At 34.8% G+C, this 19,169-nt stretch overlaps 1 protein-coding gene across 1 annotated transcript; it reads right to left on the reverse strand.

Moving 5' to 3' along the window:
• Positions 1-14,163: 14,163 nt before the first annotated feature.
• On the reverse strand, positions 14,164-17,066 carry LOC142347880 (procathepsin L-like). Its single transcript, XM_075399030.1, has 4 exons — positions 16,439-17,066; positions 15,823-16,121; positions 15,251-15,402; positions 14,164-14,812 (listed from the first exon to the last, which is right to left on the reverse strand). Exons 1-4 carry the CDS (start codon positions 16,838-16,840, stop codon positions 14,607-14,609), a joined length of 1,059 nt encoding a protein of 352 aa, XP_075255145.1. The 5' UTR covers positions 16,841-17,066; the 3' UTR covers positions 14,164-14,606.
• Positions 17,067-19,169: the final 2,103 nt, after the last annotated feature.

The following is a 19,169-nucleotide window of genomic DNA, read 5'->3' on the forward strand; positions in this document are numbered from 1 at the left end:
GTTCAGAGTGTTAAACATTTTTAGAATTATGATCAAAAACGGCGGAAATGTGAACAAAAACAACGGAAAAAGATCGATTGCTACAAAAGAATTAACAAAATTGAAAATTTTAAAGCGCAATAGATCCCGAAAAATGCAACTCAAAAAATATATTTTAATTCATATCCAACTCTTGACGGGCTTTTTAATAATACCACTGACATCTCTCTACGATGAATATATCGACCGGCCAAAATTGTCTGAACAAAAGAAAAATCCAGTTGAGGGTATAGTTTCTCCCCCGACTAAGATGGGGTCGGAACAATAACCGTTACTACTACATTGTATATAGTTTTGTTTCAGAATGCCGAGAATGCCCAGGGAAATGTTTATGATGAATTCTGCGTATCAACAGAAAATAAATTCCGTGGTCTCGAGTAACATGATTTTTATTTTTTAAAGTTCTGAATTCAAAATGGCTTAAGTATTACCAAATAACTGGTGTTTTCTTGATATACCAATAAATATATTATATAATAGAAATGATTTAAAAATGATAAAGGATAAAAGTGAAGTCAGAATTTAACCATATAAATAGTATTCATTCATAGCATCAGAATGCAAATTATTTTGACAAAAAATTGTCGTCATCATTACGTCGACCCACAGACCACAGAAAAAATCGACAACGAATAATAAAACCAAAAATAGAAACAAAAATAAAGGCTATTTGTGGTTACGATAATGTAATCTTATTTTGATACTGAAAACTATTGTACAAGTTTTTTCCACGCTGTTAATCGGAAGAATTAGATCCTGTTTTCAATGGGAAGGTATTTTAAATTTCTGGGCACGTTTTTATGATGTCTTTGAAGTAGAGATTAACTTTGTTATAAAACATGAACAAAAGATAATAACATGTGAACAATGTAAGGTCTCAAAAGTGCGCAACAAGAACCACTTTTACTACAATTTTATGTCTCTTCAACAATTTATGCTTCAAAAAAGTGCATAATTTAGTCAAACCGCTCATGGCTTTGAGTAAGAACTTGTTTGATGTTCGTTTTTAAGCGAATTAAAATACTTTTAAAAAGATTTACAAAAGAACAATTGCCTTTTCCCGCTCTGACAAAAAACTCAGAGTAAAATGGTCGTAGGTTTTATCTCTTTGAAGCTATCGCATTTAGTGACATTAATAACTGTTTTGTGTATAGTGTCAAGCGGTTTTATTATGAAAACTCCCCAGATTAGATGAGCTTGTTATAATTCACTTGAAATAAGAGAGTTGAGTTCAAAATTAAGAATTATGTCACTCCTGATAAAACTATTTGGTTCAAATAGTTTTACTGTAACCTCAAGGCTTTTTCACAAAAAGAGTATTTCACAGACAGTTATTCAGAGCAATTTTTCCTATATTAAAAATTGCATGGCGTTTAGAAAACTTTATGGTGCAATAACCAAAATGAGGACACTTGATTAAAGTAGTACTGGATGCATTTTATTACACGAGCTGAAACAGACAAAATCAATTTCCCAACAAACACAAATAGTATATTTGAAATTGTGAAAAATCATAGAAAGTTTTCAGCGAAAATCTGTGAATTTAAAACTTATTTGGTAATGCGAAAAAATGCATGAGCAAAAATATAAAGAACTCGCTTCTAATTTAAATTGAATCGCACAGGTTTCCCAGTTTCCCAGTTTCCCAGATTTTTGTTCCGACTCCTCTTGAGGGGGGGAGGAACTATATACTCAAATGGGTTTTTTTTGTTCGGTCAATTTTGGCCGATCGATATATTCATCGTACAGAGTTGAGACTGGTATCATTAGAAAGCTTGTCCAGTGTAGAATATGGAATTAAAAAGTTTTTTTTTATTTTCGATTTTGACAGGGAGATATCGAGGTTTAACCTTTCGAGAAAATGGAGTGAATTCCGTTGATTTCATCCACATTTTTTCGGAACTTTTGACTAAAATTTCGCCAATTTTGATGAAATTTAATTTAATTTTTCATAAAAATGTGGTTGTTGATTTTACGTTTGAAGAAAAAATACATTGTCGGCTATTTTCATTGAATTTTTTTTGTCACAAAATCTGGTTAAAAATTCACAAAAATCAGACTTTTTCATCAAAAACAGCACAAAATAAGTTTCTATAGCCCACTCTGATTAAATTTGCAGGAAGTGCACACCCAAACACCACTAACACAATCTTTGTAGACTGAAAAGGGGGCTTATTCCACTTCAACTTCCGTTGAGAGTGCTCTGTAAACAAAATTTTGCCGTTTTTATTCGTTGATTATCAGAAATGCTGCATTTATTTTTGATTTTTTAAATAACAAAATAATTACATCAATGACATTCCAAAAGTTAAATATTCTTAATGGACAATCAGCATTAGTTCTTAATGGACAATCAGCAGGACTAGTTCTGTACCAATCTTGGACCGTTACAATCCAAAAATAATTCGGATAGTCGTGAGTCAGTTTTTTATATAAAAAAATCGATCTTTTTTATTTTAATTAAATAACAGAACATTTCAAATCAAAGCTCACTGGCGATAAGTCTTATTGGCTTCCTAATTAACTTGAAATTAATTTATCTAGGTGATTGCTTATTGTCGTTTTGACTTTTAAAAAATTTGATTTTTAAATAAAAAATGGCTTATTGAACTTTGCCTCAATTTTTCTCATAATATGGTCAACTTGAGCTTAGAGTCAGCAGTCAAAGAGTGCTCCTTCTTTCTGCTGGATTCACATTCATTTAGACTTTATTGCGGTTTTACGCCATAAGTTAGGATGTTCTGGCTTTGATACTACTAGTTTTCACAATTTTTTTTTTAGTTTTTAGGTTTTTGCAAATTTTTCATGTTTTCTAATTTTGTCATATTATCACGTTATTGTCAGCTCATGTATCACATTTTTCGCGTTCAAAATAACGCGCAATTGATAATATTTAGATCGTTAAAGATATAGATTGTGGTCCTTTACCGCTTCGACATTATTTTCTCGAAGAATTTAATTGAGTTTTTCAATTTTGTCTTCAACTGTCGTTTTTACTTTGTCTTTTTAGTCGTATTTAATTTCCTGTACAATGACCCGGTCTGATTGGCTTTTTCTGGAAGAGTAGATGAGCCGATATTCTGATATGAGAAGATAGATAATGGCTTTCATGACTTTGAAAACAATTATTTTCCAAAAAGAAAATAAACCGTTCAACTTCCCAATTTTGTTCCTTTAACTGTCTGTTTGTTACATGGTCTCGTAAATTAAAGGTTAAATATGACATTATTTTTGTCGAGGGAAGGTCTCAGAAAGGATTGGTGTCACAAAATCTAATGTTTTAAGAGAATTCGTTATGACTTTACTGGCTTCCACAAGGGTTTTTCACAAAAAAAAAGTAAATGCTATTTTGATTTTTTGTCATATTTGACGTTCTTTTTGTAGACGTAAGACAAGTTCTGGATAATTGCAAGTCTCAGGGCTTCCTTTGGAGTAATGGACGAAACTATTCAAATATTTCATTTTGTAATTAATGGTTTTTGGAAATAAATTTTTTTCGAAAAAAAAACAAGTTTTTAATTTTGCTTTTTTTTGTCTAAATGTTGCTTATTTTCATTAATGAGCGGCCACATAATACATTATTGGTGTTCAACGAAGGTCCAATTGAACATTTTTTGGTGGCCAAAATATGGCTTTACGGCTTCCAAAGCATTTTCTGGCAGGTTTTAATTGAGTTTTAGTTTTTTGTTTATTTGTTGTTCTTTTTGTAACTGCATAAAAATTGGATACCAAGACTTCTTAATTCCCTTCTATAGAAGCATTGGTAATTGTAAACCTATGGGATATTTTATTTGATTCCTAATGGTTTTCATTGCATTGAAGCGAATTTTCTAACTTTAAAGTTTCTGTTCTTTTTTGTCTAATTGTTACCAAGCTTCATTATGAACTGGTGAATAACCGTTTTTTTCTGGTGAATTACAAGTTATTTTGTTTATTTTCAGTTTTATATAACGCTATTTTGACTTTTTTATTAAATTTGGTTTTTTAAAACGGACAAAGTTTTTGATGTAATTAATGTTTGTTGTTGTTGTTTGATTTTGCCGTTCGTCTTCGCTCGCTTTCTTAATATCGGCATATCTCGTCAATCTAATGCATCATTTTTACTCCACTGAGTTTTTTTTCTTTGGAGGCTATGTTTTCGTTCATACACCAGTTTTTTTTCTGAAAAATACCTGAATTTTTTGTGTTTTTCCATCTGTTCCTCATTTGGTAGACAATTATGCCAAAATTGTGGATGAGCGGGGTCGGAAACTTATGTGCGATCGCACATTACCGAGCCGCCTTGTTTACTGAGCTTGCATCATTTGTGATCATCGATAGCGTTTCAATTGGTGGCAGAACTAGAAAAACCAAAGCAGTTATTGAGATCTGCCAACGTTTGTTGTGGGTGAAACACAAATTATATGAGTTTTTATCTTTATTGTTCGCATATTTTTTTGAAAAAAATATGAGAGAACTTAATGCTAGCCCCACTATTCGTTGTTCTGACATTTTTTGATATATTTTGTGGGCTTGCCGAATTTACATATGTGGTATCAAATAAACATGTGTTATCATATGTGGTATTTGATGTCAGTTTTGACCAAAAAATTGACAAATTTTGAAAACAGTAGTTTTTTGGCAATTCAAGACAAAGTACGGATATTTCAATGGCATCCCAGAAGATTACTGTGCTTTATTTCGTGAAATTGTCTGCGTCCCGCATGAATTTTTTTTAAGAAAATGGAAAAAAGAGCAAATTTTGGTAGCATTTCTTGACATTTTAGTTCGATCCAATTTTCAGACAATATTTGACTCTTAGATGTTTTCAAAAGTTACGTGTTTTTGGCTGTGGCCCAAAACAACAATTGAGTTAAATTCCATAAACTGTCTGCGTCGTTAAAAAGTTAAAAATTCCGAAATTTGGCAGCTTTCTATAACCAAGCAGCTTAAAATTTGATCAAATTTTTCAATAATTAGTTCTGCTTTCGATGGTTTCAGACAAAGTAAACCACGAGACGTTATAGAGGGTATCCCATAATATCAATAAGGTTATCCTTCTAACTGGGACATAATCCAGAAATCGAAAACACTGAGAATTGAGTTTTTGAGCAGCAAAATTTTTTTATAGTTGACCGATTTTTAGTTTTCAGTACTAATTTCTGTGTGTTTCTGCAATAACTTAACGCCATTGATAACCAGGCAAAAGAAAATTAGTTACTATATATATATATATATATATAAATATATATATATATATATATATATATATATATATATATAAATATATATATATATATATATATATATATATATATATATATGTATATATATATATTCAGTGATTTATTCTAAATGCTCTGAGAACAAATATGAAATTTTCGATAATTCACATTGGATTTCAAGGCTAAGAAATATAGCGTGTCCCATAAAGTTGAAATAAGCGAACGTTTCAAAAGCCTCAGGTTGGAGTTCAAAGGTCAAAGTTCAAATTTAAAACATGCAGAAAAAATTGATGAATAGAAGCTTAATGGAAAAAACGTTGACATTCAAATGACCAACTTGATGCTCACTTGCCTGTTTTTCACGTTTTCGAACGTTCGCTTATTTCAACTTTATGGGACAGACTATATATAACGTTGAGACATATCTGGGGCCAAAAGCCAAACTCGACGGACACTTTCTATAGGCAACTAGTTGCTTTTGATTGCAACATTGAAGTTTGGAAGAAACTCAGGAATAGTTTCAAATTCTTTCAGTTGGATCAAAGTTTCTAATAGATTGAAATTGATTTTGTCCAAAAATTGTCTTCAAACCGCAAGAAGCCATCAACATGTTTTCAGTCACGCAGCAGTTTAAGTATTAAAAATTAGTTGATCCAGGGTGTTAAAAGCTGCATTTGCAGTGAGAGAAAAGAAATCCTTGCAAGAACTTCATTTCATATTTCAATTTTTACTAGTTTTTTCACTCTTCCTGCTAACAATTTTTAATTTTTAAACTGATTTTAGAAACTGGTGAGAAAATTATGTTAAATTTTAATCTCCAAATGCTGAATCAGGTCGTATGATTCAAATAGTTTACGATTTCGGTGCCGTTTGTTACATAGACAAAACTTGTTTTCTTACCTTCGGATTTTTGTTTGGGTCTACTGCTACTTATTTTCAATGTTTTATTTCATCGCATTGTTTTGAAGTTGTTTGATTTTTGACTGCATTGAAGTTGTTCGCTTGCGTTGCAACTTTATGGGACTATTACTCTAGTCTGTTCCATAAAGTTGAAATAAGCGAACGTTCGAAAACAACAAAAACGTGCAATTGAGCATCAATGTGCTCGTGCTCATTTGAATGTCAACGTTTCCTCCATTGAGTTTTCATTCATCCATTTTTTCTACATGTTTTAAATTTGAACTTTGACCTTTGAACTCTAACTTATCGCTTTTTAAACGTTCGCTTATTTCAACTTTATGGGTCACGCTATCGAACGTTCATTTCAACTTTATGGGACACCCTATCGAACGTTCGTTTATTTCAACTTTATGGGACCCCGGGGCGAGGTTTTATCAAAAAATAATGTAAGATTAGAGGTGAATAGCGGTGAAAAAAAAACTTTTTTCACCGCAAAGCGCCGGAATTTTTTAGCGTTGAATGCGGTGAAAGCGGTGAATTTTTGTAAGATTTGCGCTGAATTTAGCGGCGAAAAGTTTTTTCTCACCGCATTCACCGGATTTCTTACAAAAAAGGAAACTGCCGTACAGAGGTTCGAACCACTCATCTACCGCATGTCCCCAACTCTTTATTCAACTGCGCCATCTGTCACTTTCTTCAGTAATATTTCCTGTGAATTTAAGATAAGCGTTGAATTTAGCGGTGAAAATTTGTAAGATTTGCGATTTTAGCGGTGAAATTTTTTTTCACCGCAATCTGCTGCTAGCGGTGAAAAATTTTTTTTCACCTTATTCTGCTGGTAGCGATGAATAATTTTTTTTCACTGCATTCTGCTGGTTGCGGTGAAAAATTTTCTTTCACCGCTTAAAAATTTTATTTCACCGCATTCATCGCATTGAGCGCAAATCTTACACTTTTTCTCAAATTTACCGCAAATCTTACATCTTTTAGCGATTTTTAGCGGTGACACCTCGACCGGGACAGACTATAGTTCAAAGACCAAAGTTCATATTCAAAACGTAGAAAAACTTGATGAATGAAATTTTAATTGAAAAAAAGGTTGACATTCAAATGACCACATTGATGCGCAATTGCGTGTTTTCGAGTTTTCCGGACGTTCGTTATTTCAAACTTTATGGGACAGACTATAGTTTAAAATTTGACCTTGGAATTCTGTCGTGTGAATTCTGATCGCTCTTTGTCGTTAGTCCTATAAAGCTGAAACGCTATCGAACCGCACAATTTTAATTTAGATATTTTACAATGGACCGTTACTTTTGCATCAACTGCAAATCAGAACACGAGGAATGGGACGTGTTCACATGTCAGAGCTGTCAAGTAGAAATGGATTCCCAGTCGCATGATGCCCATAATGCTTACTGTCATGTTTGTGTTGGGAACCACGTAGAAAAAGAACATGAAATCGTGAACTTCAAAGGCGAAAAACCCGCAATATGCAAGGAGCATAATAGGGTTGTTCGCTTTTATTGCAACGACTGTCAACAAGTGGTATGCGACAAGTGCTCTTTTTGCAGTGCACATAACCTCATTGTAGTGAAAAATTTGTCCGAAAAAACAATTGATTCCGTTTATGATATGGTACACATTATCAACTCAAGTGATCAAAGTTTTAATTACAAGAAAAACGCTGAGAAATTGCGCGAGGATTTCTTACGTGAGCAAGAATTATTGTTCAGCAATATTTGGTCCAATCTAGAGTGGGTTTTTGCGCAAATTACAGCCCGTTTTGAAAGTGAAAGGGCCGCAAATTTGAGCATAATTCAAGAGTTAGACGTCGAACAGGGCACGGTTGAGCATGCAATGAAGAACATAAAGTATTCTGCATTGTACGATATGTTGCAGCTACCTGAAGATGAGCGCGCTCTAATGTCAAAAAAAGCTCAAAATGCAATGAATGATGTGATTGGGCAATTAGGATCAGTAACGGACCAATCACATTTTTTGAACCCCTCAAAAGTAGAGAAAGGTCTGCTTTCGGGAAGCTGCAGAAGGTTTGTGGAAGAAATCTGTTGTAGCGTTAGCTTCCCAAAAGTTTTCAAGCTACAGAAAGAATATTTCGATGATGGAACAGACATCATTTTGTCACCGGAATTGGCAAAAACTGACGAGCGAACTCTGGTTATCGGAATCGGAACTGATTCTAAGAACATCGTTGAGGTTTCAGTGACCAAAAACGGATTCAGATTACTGTCTTGGGAGTTTGATCACTATAGCAGATTATGGGCAAAAGTGGGGGATATTTCACTTATGGTTGAGAGTAGCTCGGAGAAAACTGACAGTTTCCGTCAAATTTCGACTTATGCATTTTATCTTCGATTTAATAGCAATAGTTATGTTTTGAATTTAGACAAGAAGACATTGGAGATTGTTGATGAGAAGATTTATAATGATGAAAGCTTTTTATGCCACGCGGGGGAAATGGGCGACGCAATTTACAATGAAGCCTCTCAAACAATTCACTTTACAGAACACAATTTTGAAATGCAAGCGAATCTTTCACTCTCTCCTCGTAATTTCAAAGTCTTTTTCAACGGCTTCTTGGACTTCCACATTATTAAAGACAACAAAGATATTTTATACGTAAACTACTACGGACGTGAAATGTTTGAAATTTCATATTTAGTTCACCGTTTGGAGAGTATCGATTTTGTTGACAACGTATCGAGAGGTGAGGACGATTTCGTGCTGATTTGGAGTTTCACTGTCAAAATTGTTCAAATTTTGAAACGAAACAAGGACGGAACTTTTAAGGTTGTCAAAGTTTATGAGTGGAAGAGCTCATCAGGGATCCAAACTCTAACATACAGAAGCATGGATATTGGCTCCTATATGGTATTTCAAGTCAGGCGGAAATTTTGGGATGAGAAAGTGTTGGATTTTGTAGCCAGAGATGTTCCAGTTGTGTTAACATGTGCAGACGAAAACAATAACCAACCACCCCAACGACTGTTGTTGAAAGAACCACGAGCACCGAATCATCGGGCAGCGCAATATTTTATGTAGATAAACTGAATAATTTTAAAATACTCTTAATGTTTTCAATATGAAGTTCAACCTACGCCTTTTGAAAATCGCATTATTTTCCTCTGAACGCAATTTTCCTCAACTTGCAATTTCATTTGTTTGGACTATTTGTCAATTGTGCTGTGCAGTAGTTGATAATGATTTAATGAAAAACGTTTCGACGATTATTAAAAATGAAACTTCTAAGCCCAGCATAGATGCCCGTTTCCCTCTGATACCAGTGAAAACTAACTGCGTTCTTTCTGTAAAATGATTCTATGAAGCAAATTAGTAATTTATATTCGAAAGATATAAATAAGTTAGAGTGGAATATGGAATGTTTTTCCTAAGAAATTCGAAGAAGGCCTCCGTTTACAGATAGAAAATCAATATAAGCGCCGGAGTTCAAGGTCAGGACCATCAAAGTCTAAACACTCAAAATTCAGATATCTCAGATTGGCGGGGTAAGTGCACCACTGTAGGCAAGCCAGGCAAAAAGGAGAAATACAGAGCGATACCAGAGTCCATTACCGACGTCTATCTTTCAAGATCTTGCAAGAATCTTGCAGGAGTCTTGAGTCTGGCAAGATCTTGCAAGATAGCCGTCGGATATTCACGAATCATGCAATATAAGCGCCGATTTTAAGATTCTTGCAAGAAAAGCGGCGAACTCTTGCAAGATTCTTGCAAGATGAGAGTCGAAGTCTTGAAACATTCTTAATAAACGTCGATCTTGTAACAGAACATAGGCGTCCGATTTTGCCAAGTTTTTAACTTTCTTTTCACTTTTTCATCAAAGCCAAATTGATAAAATTTGCGGCCTTCAGAGTTCCGATAAAGTGTCTTCTTGAAGTTTGATCTAGTTTTGTTTCGAAATGATTTCTCTAAAAGCACATATGACTATTTCTATTTTTACTTGCACACCAATTCAAATGATTTTTCCTCGTACAGAAAGCGATATTGAGGACAATTCACTACTTTTTCATAAACGAAGCTCTATTTGAGAGTCAACTGAATAAATTCTCTAGATTAATTATGTAATGTTCCAAATTGATTCTTTTCTCATGCTGAGCGGTTTAGTCATAATATCTGCAGACATTATCGTAGCGGTAAGATACATCAATTATTGTTTGTGGCTCAGTACCATTTCACGTGAACGGTGCAGTTAAATTCGAAAATGTTTGGTCCTTCCCTGATGCATTGAACGTAAGTGACGAACTCTTGCAAGACCCTTGCTAGATGAACATCCGGAAACCTAGTCTTAGCTTGAACTTGAGCGAGTTGCTAAATTGAACCGGGAATGAACTCATACGTGAATATGAGTTTTGAGTTAATCATTCTTTAAAATTGCACTTTTTAAACGTTTTTCGACGTCTAGCCTGCTTGATATTGTAAATTTTTTGCAGGGTAGGCGTCCAGATCTTGGATCTTACAAGGTAAGCGTCATTTGCAAGAATATTGCAAGATCTTGCAGGACAAGCATCAGAGTTCGACTAGCGAATGTAGTTTTCCTCGAGGTAATTATTCATCAACTCATGCAATTTTTCCTAGCCAACTCTTTGAAGGAGGTCTAGGCGTTCATAAAACTTCCTGGACAGTTTTCTAAGGATCAGCGGTTTGCTGAGTTGAGTTTCAAGAGAACAACATTGGCACGTGCTTGAAGCTATTTTTGGTGCGTTAGAGGTGTGATTTTTTTGAACCGTGTTTGTAAACTTCAGATTGAAATTCGCCTACAATGTTACCCAGGTCGAGGTGACCAGACCGAAGTGACTTCTGAGCAGACCATCTTGGAACGCACACGTGTTTTAAGTGCGCTCAAATAACAGAGTCTGGAAAAAGCTTCGAGAGCATTTTTGTCTGGATAATGGTCTGGAACTTGTCTGATCAGAGGTCACTTCGGTCTGCGACAGTAAGAGGCAACTTAGAGCACAAAATAGTCTGATCAGAGACCAATTAGAGCGCACACTGGTTTGGCCAGAGGACGTTTCGAACGCACTTTAGTCTGAGCAGAGGACGTTTCAAACGCAATTTCGTCTCATCAGAGGACTTTTTGGACGCACTTCAGTCTGATCAGTGGAGGTTTTTGAGCACATTTAAGTAATATCAGAATGCGATGCAATTTCTCTTTTGTATTTTTTATCTTGTTACAGTCAGAGATTTTCAGAGAAGCATGACTCTCTCGCAGAAACTCTAGGCCCTTTAACTTAACAAGTAGCTTAACTCTTTGAAAAAGTTCAATTCTCAAAAAGCTTAAAGACTTTACGTTTTTTCAAAGCTCGGAAGTTAAGGTGAAAAACGTTTGCTTGATTCATTTAGCAAACGTTGACCTGAACCATGTTCTAAATCTGTCTAATCAATATGTTCTAACCAGAGATCATCCATCTTTATGATGGTCTGGGGCAACATTTTGAGAGCACTTTAGTCTGGACAACGGTCTGAAACTTGGTTATTCAGCGGTGGCTTCAAGCACACAGCGTGTGCACAATTGGCCTCGAGCGCACACTAGTCTTATCAGAGGTCACTTCGGTCTGGGACAGTCTGATCAGAGGTCACTATTGTCTAAGACGGTTTGATCAGAGGCAGTTTCGAGCGCAATCTCAACTTGGGTATCTAGAGAGCTATTCATTATAGGAGAAATGAAGTGAGAGTATATCTCCATTAAACCTCTGTTCAACAACAGAAGCAAAATATTAACAGTCTGTTACATATCCGTCAAAGAAACGTACCATATTTTTTATGATACTAAAAAAATTTTAAAAATTTTTGAAAGACCATTCTTATTACAGTATTTAAGATCCACAAAATGAACTGTTGTATGGGTTGTTGGAAGCCATACCAAAAATTCCAGTACATTTGAGATCATTTGAGCTTGTATCAATTGAGCAAACAACACTTTGCTCATTTTATACTCAAAAAACAACATGCTGTTAAAAAGGATTTTCAAAGGTTTACTGTGAAACAGATTTATTCTTAATTTCGATATTAAGGTAAAAGTTTTTAGTAAAATATACGTTTTTACAGATCCATTTCTGAAAAATCTTTCTTGTCTGGAAACCATAAACCTCATACATGTCTTTGATTCAGTTTGAGTTTGATGAGATTTAGATTTGTTTCTCGGTGGGGTTTCTATATGAAATAATGATATCTGGTATTTTCTTCGGCACTCTCATGGGAAGATTTTTGGATTTTTCCTGGCTTTGAAAGCCATGAGATGGATCTCAATTGGCTCTGAATTGACAGAACTCGGGTTATACAAGTGATAAGCCTTTATTCCGAATCGCAGGTCTGGCATTGAAGCTTAAAGTTTATCACAAAGACCAAATAGTGATTAAAATGGTTACCAATACAACCTCATTAATTTTTCTAGAGATCCCTGCTAAATGGGCGAGATCACTTATGACATTAAGTTGTACTTGCACAAAATGATTAAATTATGAACCCAAATACTTAAAAAAGTTTACGTTTTTTGACAGCGTAATAAAACAGTCGCTAAGCATCTTAGTTTTGTATTTAAAAAATATATAAGGATTTGTGGCCTGTTATGATCTTTTTGTAATTCAAATTTATAACTTATATTATATTCCTAATTTTATTATATACTGTATCCTATATTTACTATGTTTCCTATTTTTACAGAATATTTGTGCGTATCACCACACCAATTTTCAGAGAATTTGAACATACTTAAATGAGCATCCTGGAAATTGTGAAGAAGCTATAAACAACAGATATCAAAACGCACATATTTGGAGCCGTTTCAAGCAAATTGTAGGTGTTTCAAGTACAGGTTACGTGACTCTTCTTGAAAGTCACTGAGAATTCCCGGCAATTATCGATAATCATGTAACAGATCGACATAATTCGTACAAAAATTGGAAAAGACTTCCGCAGAATAACCTAAACTGGAGAAGAACAGGCAGCTTGCGCGTTGCAGAAACTTCAGGGAAGTATTTTCTGGCCATGTAATTAGGAACTTCTGGCACTGCAGTTTTTTCGGCATTTTGAAACTTGCTCGTGTGCGTTTTAAGAAAAGGCACTTGACTCTGCAGAATTAGCTTCGAAATTTTGGTTAAACATCTTGAACCACTACGCTGATATCGATAAACATCAAAAATTTTCGTTGACTACTGGAAGAGGCATTTAAATTCATTTTTCGGTCAATCCACGAGCTAGATCTACATGAAGTGTAGTTATTCTTTGAAAACGTTGGCCCGTTTGCGTATCTACCGCAGAATATTTATTGCTTATAACACTGCTGAGTGATTGCCACATTAAAGTAGCTGCCTGAAAAAAAAACAAAGTTAACTGCATGATTGAAAAGTATTTAAAAAAGCAAATGGGTGGCAGTAAAGTGCACTGTACTAAATTTGCGTAACAAGTCGTAGCCACTAAATTAAGTCAGCGCATAAGCCTTTTTCAGACTTTGCTATATAAATTGAGCCTGGGCGAACTCAAAAGCCTTAATATAACCTTTATTTTGTTTTAAATCCCCTTCACTTTAAGCATCTGACTATCTGTCTTTTTCAATTTTCTTAGTACTGCTTCTGGCATCACTTAAATAGGGCCATCGAACCTTTTGATGACCTATCAAGCAAGTGGCGGTTTTGTGCGGCCTGGTTCGTACACCAATGCTACCTTGCTTGAAAACAATTTATTATTATTATTCTAACCATTAGTCTTTCAAAAATTTCATTGTGCTACACTTCACTTTGATAATTTTTCGTTCAAAAATTGTCTGTAAATTGTTACAAAAGTGGCCCTATACCATGCGTTAACAAACAGGCAGCAAATGAGGTTTGGTAAACACAGTTGCCTCTCTTATGCTCGATCCAGATTCGTGGGAAAATTCACTTAAGATAACGTGTCTGTTGCGAAAAAGAGAAGTTTGAACTTTTCGAGACATTGCTGATTGATTTGTTCTCGCATCGTCGAGTTTTTCGGTCTCATAAAAATACAATTTTTGAGTTCAAAAGTTATATTTTGAAAACCACTATGCAGCTGTCAGTTCATCAAAAAGTATGAGTGTACGTAAATACTGCATTTTACAACAAGACGTTAACTAAATTAATACATACCTGTTTCTAAAATACAACTCTATCTAAACTAACGATTGAACAACTAAATATGGAAACGAATATACTACGATAATAAGCTAACGAAACAGTGAAGGGTGCTCATAAAGTCGTGGGGGAGGGATTAGCATTGGAGCTTTTGCATGCCTAAATTCAGTCCATGTTTTCGTATCATTTTTTTCAGCTAAATTGTGAAACCACTTCACTTTAAAATTTGAAAATGGACGAAAAGTCAGTTCACAAGTTTTGAAGTTTTGCTGATGTTGATCTCTCAAGACACGAAGTGTGTTCTTTTCTTCCTTCAGAAGGGTAACATTGAGTGTAGTATTTAGACGAGTGGGTAGCTGGCAGAAGAAGCAATTCCACACTGGTTTTCTTTGTTCCTGGCCATTTTGATGTATCCCTCTTCGCCCCATGAAGGACCCCAGCTATTCTTAACGAGCCAGTAATCCTGGCCGTTGTCTGATCCGTATCCTACCACTAGCACTCCGTGATCTAACTGGGTTGGGCTGCATTCGGGTTCATCATACACACCTGTCAATGGGAACAGTTGGGACTTTAAATAGCATTAATAATTTCAAATCTCGTTAAATCACGTTTGCGTGTCATATTTTTTAGGACTGGAATTTTCTTAATATCTTAAACATCTTAAATGTTTTTCAAAAGCATTCATTTTCATAAAACTTTTGGTAATACTTTACAGTAGTGATAAAAACTGTAAATTGTTTTTTATGAAAGATCCCTGCAATTCAATGAAATCGTGAGATACAATTAATGCCCATATGCTTTAATTTTAACTCATTTTAATTTTCATGTTATTTGTAGAGATTTTTAAACGAATAGAGAAAAGACAATTTTGCAGATGAGTGACAAAAATGAATGTGACGAAAGGACAAATGTTGAGCGAAGGATCCCCTTAAAAAGTATGTTTGTACACAATTACCAGCAGCAGTGCAAGTTAATAATATGTACCTCCACTGTAGAACTGGAAGCTCATGTGTGACGCATCGATGGCGACGCTGATTGGTCCGATGGTTCCGACTGCCTCCTTCAGAGCATCCTCGTCTCCCTGTGCAATGTCCACGAATCCAGTGTCAGTGGCACCGATTTTTCCTTTCTTGAACCTACACACACATAACTCTTGGTACAAAACAAACCCCATTCTAATCAGTTGATAGATTTAGCTTGCATAAACAATAAAGAAACGCCTCTCGTTTCTAAATTGTTATCAAACTAAATCGTTATCGACTAGTTTTGCTCTGGCTCGAACAAAAAAGGACAGTTTGGGTATTTGATTTGAACAATCCTTTGGAATCCTTTTTCTGTGTCACAATTGCTATTCAGTGACCATTGCCCATTTCTGTCCCCAACCTCTTTGTACATAATGATTTAGAGAACCCCTTGTATAAACTCCAATTTCATCAGTTTTGTTCAAAATAGAAAGAATATAGTCCTTTCAACTATTTAATGACCGGCCACTCTCAGATTCGATCGATCAAACTATCGATTGCAAACCATTCGTGCAACCCCAGCCTACTACCAACCTGCAGCTATCATCCTCAGCCTCGTAAGGGTAGCTCTTCTCAGTGTCAATTCCTCCATTATCCTTTACATACTGGAAGGCGTAGTCCATCAGCCCCCCATTGCACCCCATGTTTCCATAACTCTTGCTGCAGTCGATCAAGTTTTGCTCACTCAGTGAGACCAGTTTGTGGCTCCTGGCAAAGTGCTGTCCTTCCAGAGATCCAGTGGTTGAGAATGACCAACATGAGCCACATTGTCCCTGGTTTTTCACAGCGGTCACATATCCCTTTTCAACCCAATTAATTTCCGCGGGTGCTTTCTAAAAAACAAACAATACACTGTGAAACAAAATTTGAAATAAATATCTTGTCAAGAATTTTTCTAAGAAAAGGCTAAGATATGTACAAAAATGCAAGATTTTTGGCATATTAAAATATTTTCATGATATCAAAAAATCAAGCCTTAGAAATTCGGACAATCTCAAATCAAACAGGAGCAGGTTTAATTTTTTTTCATTTTAAATTGATTTCATCAACCCTTTGACAAAAATTTACCTTAAAAAATTTCGAGAAAAAAACATTTCGAAAAACTTTGAAAATTCTCTTAAAGATTCTCTTAAAAATTATTCACACTTACCGAAACTTCTGGTTTTGTGAACACGTTCTCAGGTGAAGTGAACAGAGGATGCTTCAAGTCCATCCTATATCCGTTCATTGTGTTTCTGACGTCATAAATGGACAGATCCGAGTATTCATTGAGAGCAGTCGTGAAGGAACTCCTGTTCAAGCTCGCGTACAAGTTGTGATTGTTCACGAATCTCAAATTGCTCAACCAAATTGAAAACTTTGTAATTTCTTCTTCAAAACTTTCGTATTCCTTTTCGTATAAATTCTTCCACATTTTCCACTCATCTTTAAACTCGCTTTCAATTTCTTCTAGAAAAGATTGCTTTTTGGGCTTTGACTCTAGTTTTCCGGGAAAGGCAGAAATATACCCGACACAGAGCAAACCAAGAATTGTAAGTTTTGCAAAACTCATTTTCTGTGTTATGTTTTCTCAAATTTCAAGCTAACTAAACGTAATAACAATACTAATTTCTAAACTTTGCTGAGTAAAATTGACTGCTGATAAAACTGTCTTAATCTCACGTCAAATTTGCCGTTGAGATAATATTATCTAAATAAGAGCTACCAACCTAAATGAAACCAAAACCTACACTATGTTGGCAAAGTTTAGCTTATATATATATATATATATATATATATATATATATATATATATATATATATATATATATATATATATATCTGAATGATTTTGGTTGGTATGAATTTGGTTTGTGACCCACAGAAGCGACTTAACTAGGCGAAAATAGTTTGTAGAATGTTTGGTTAAGAACGCGATAAGACGACTGAAACGTCAAAACGTGTTTTATGCGACTCGCTTTCACGTTTTGTTTGTGTTCCGTGTTTGATTACGTCCACGTGTATTATAATGTCTTGTGCGCAAATCTGTCGAAACATGAAATGTATTTGAGTTTTGCTATTGAGCGAGTTTGCGCGCAATTAGACGAAAATTACTAATTGCTAATTCAGACGCAATTTCTATAGAAGTAGAAAATTCGTACTAAAGTTGAAGTGTTATTGATAATAATGAGAGCTTAATATTCAATTTTGTCAATTAAGGACGTCAATTACGATTCAAGTTTAAACAGAACTAAAAAAGATCATACCTGAACGGTAAAATTTTCAATGTCACATTATTAGAAAGTGTGGTATATTTTGACGATACGGTTCTGTTTACTCGATTTCAAAAATTTCCCAGAAAAAAATTCTTTTAAATATTGGTTGTTAACTACAGGAGCTAATATAAGATGATAACAAATACATATTTTAATAAACAAAAACATCCAGAGAATTTTGTGCTAAAAACAGCGCATGGCTTATTGAACGCTTTAATTTTCCGAACTAATTTTGAAGCACAACACGCTCAAACGTGAACAACATTCCGGTGGGTGAAAGTGAATTGTCAAGATAAGACGAGTTCAATGACTGAAGTCATAGAGCAGAATAATCACATGGTCTTTGCAGAAAGTTTAGGAGAGTTCATGAAGACGGCCGGGCCTTAATTTCCGATTACCCCAGTTCGGCAAAGCGGGAGAAATCACATGTTTAGAGTGCCCCTGTAACACAACCTACCAATTGTATTTGATTTTGTGCAGTCATATGATCAAAAATAAAATATAGGTTATTTCAAACTCGGAAAATACGGTAAAATTGTTCCGAAGTGACTTGATAAATGAACTCAAGCTTCAAGCGTCTACAGGTACCCTAGTGGAGGCTTCGACTTACGAAAATACCATGCTCGACCAAAATGTTCCGTGAAAGACGATACTGAATATAAAAATCCAAGGTTTCAAATTTTTCACAAATTTTTCAATTGAAACCGCTTGAACATAACACGCTCAATTTTCTGCTGATAGAAAGACGATTATTTCTTTTTTGAAACATGTAAATTACTCAGAGTACAACCCTAAGCTTAGAAATCTACATGCTTTAAAATGTTAAATAAATTAATCAGCATTGTTATTAATATAATAATCTAATTGTGGCTGCTCGTTCTCATAGGTAAAAATAGGATCTGAAGGCTTCTATTTGTCTATTAACGGGTACTTTCTTGTGTTGATCGAGCAAAAACTCTGTTAAAACATTTTAAAGCAAGTTTTTCTATTAAAAGTTCTTATTGAGGAGGACAGTTTGTTCCATTTTTGAACGCTTTGCAAGATTAAAGATTTGTTACTCCACTTCGTTTTCGTTTTCTCTTTTATATTAGTTTGATTCGTTCTCTTGTTCTGTCTAGCGTTATGGTGACTAGTAAACATTTTAAAACTTTCGGATGTTTCTCAGTGTCTTATATCTGTTTGTAGCTTCATTAGGCTAACTTTTGAGATAAACAATTCGGCTGGCAGGATGCGATCCTTAATGAGAACATCAATGGAGTGGTCAAAATTTTGTCGAAAATAAAAAAACCTTTATTCCCCAGTTAATTTGTCTTTTTATGCAGTTTATGTTTTTTGCTGCAAGAGTTTGAGGGAATACTTCACTGAAAGAAAGATGAGCGAGTACAACTGACTTGAAAAATTGAATTCTTACTTTCAAAGGAATTTGATTTCTTACAAGATACAAAGAACGAATTGCGTGAGTCATTTTGCTTGAAACTGAGTTCAGGTGACTTTCAAAGGTTAGATTTGAATCAATTTGTACTCCCAGATAACGACAAGCATGAGCTGGTTTGATAACTTCACCTTTAAAAGAAAACTCTGGATCCAAATTAGTGTGATTTGTAGAATTACATCTCTGTTTTATCG

The sequence above is a fragment of the Convolutriloba macropyga genome, chromosome 10 (genome assembly GCF_964194025.1).
Source record: "Convolutriloba macropyga chromosome 10, txConMacr16.3, whole genome shotgun sequence".
NCBI classification, from domain to species: Eukaryota; Metazoa; Xenacoelomorpha; order Acoela; family Convolutidae; genus Convolutriloba; species Convolutriloba macropyga.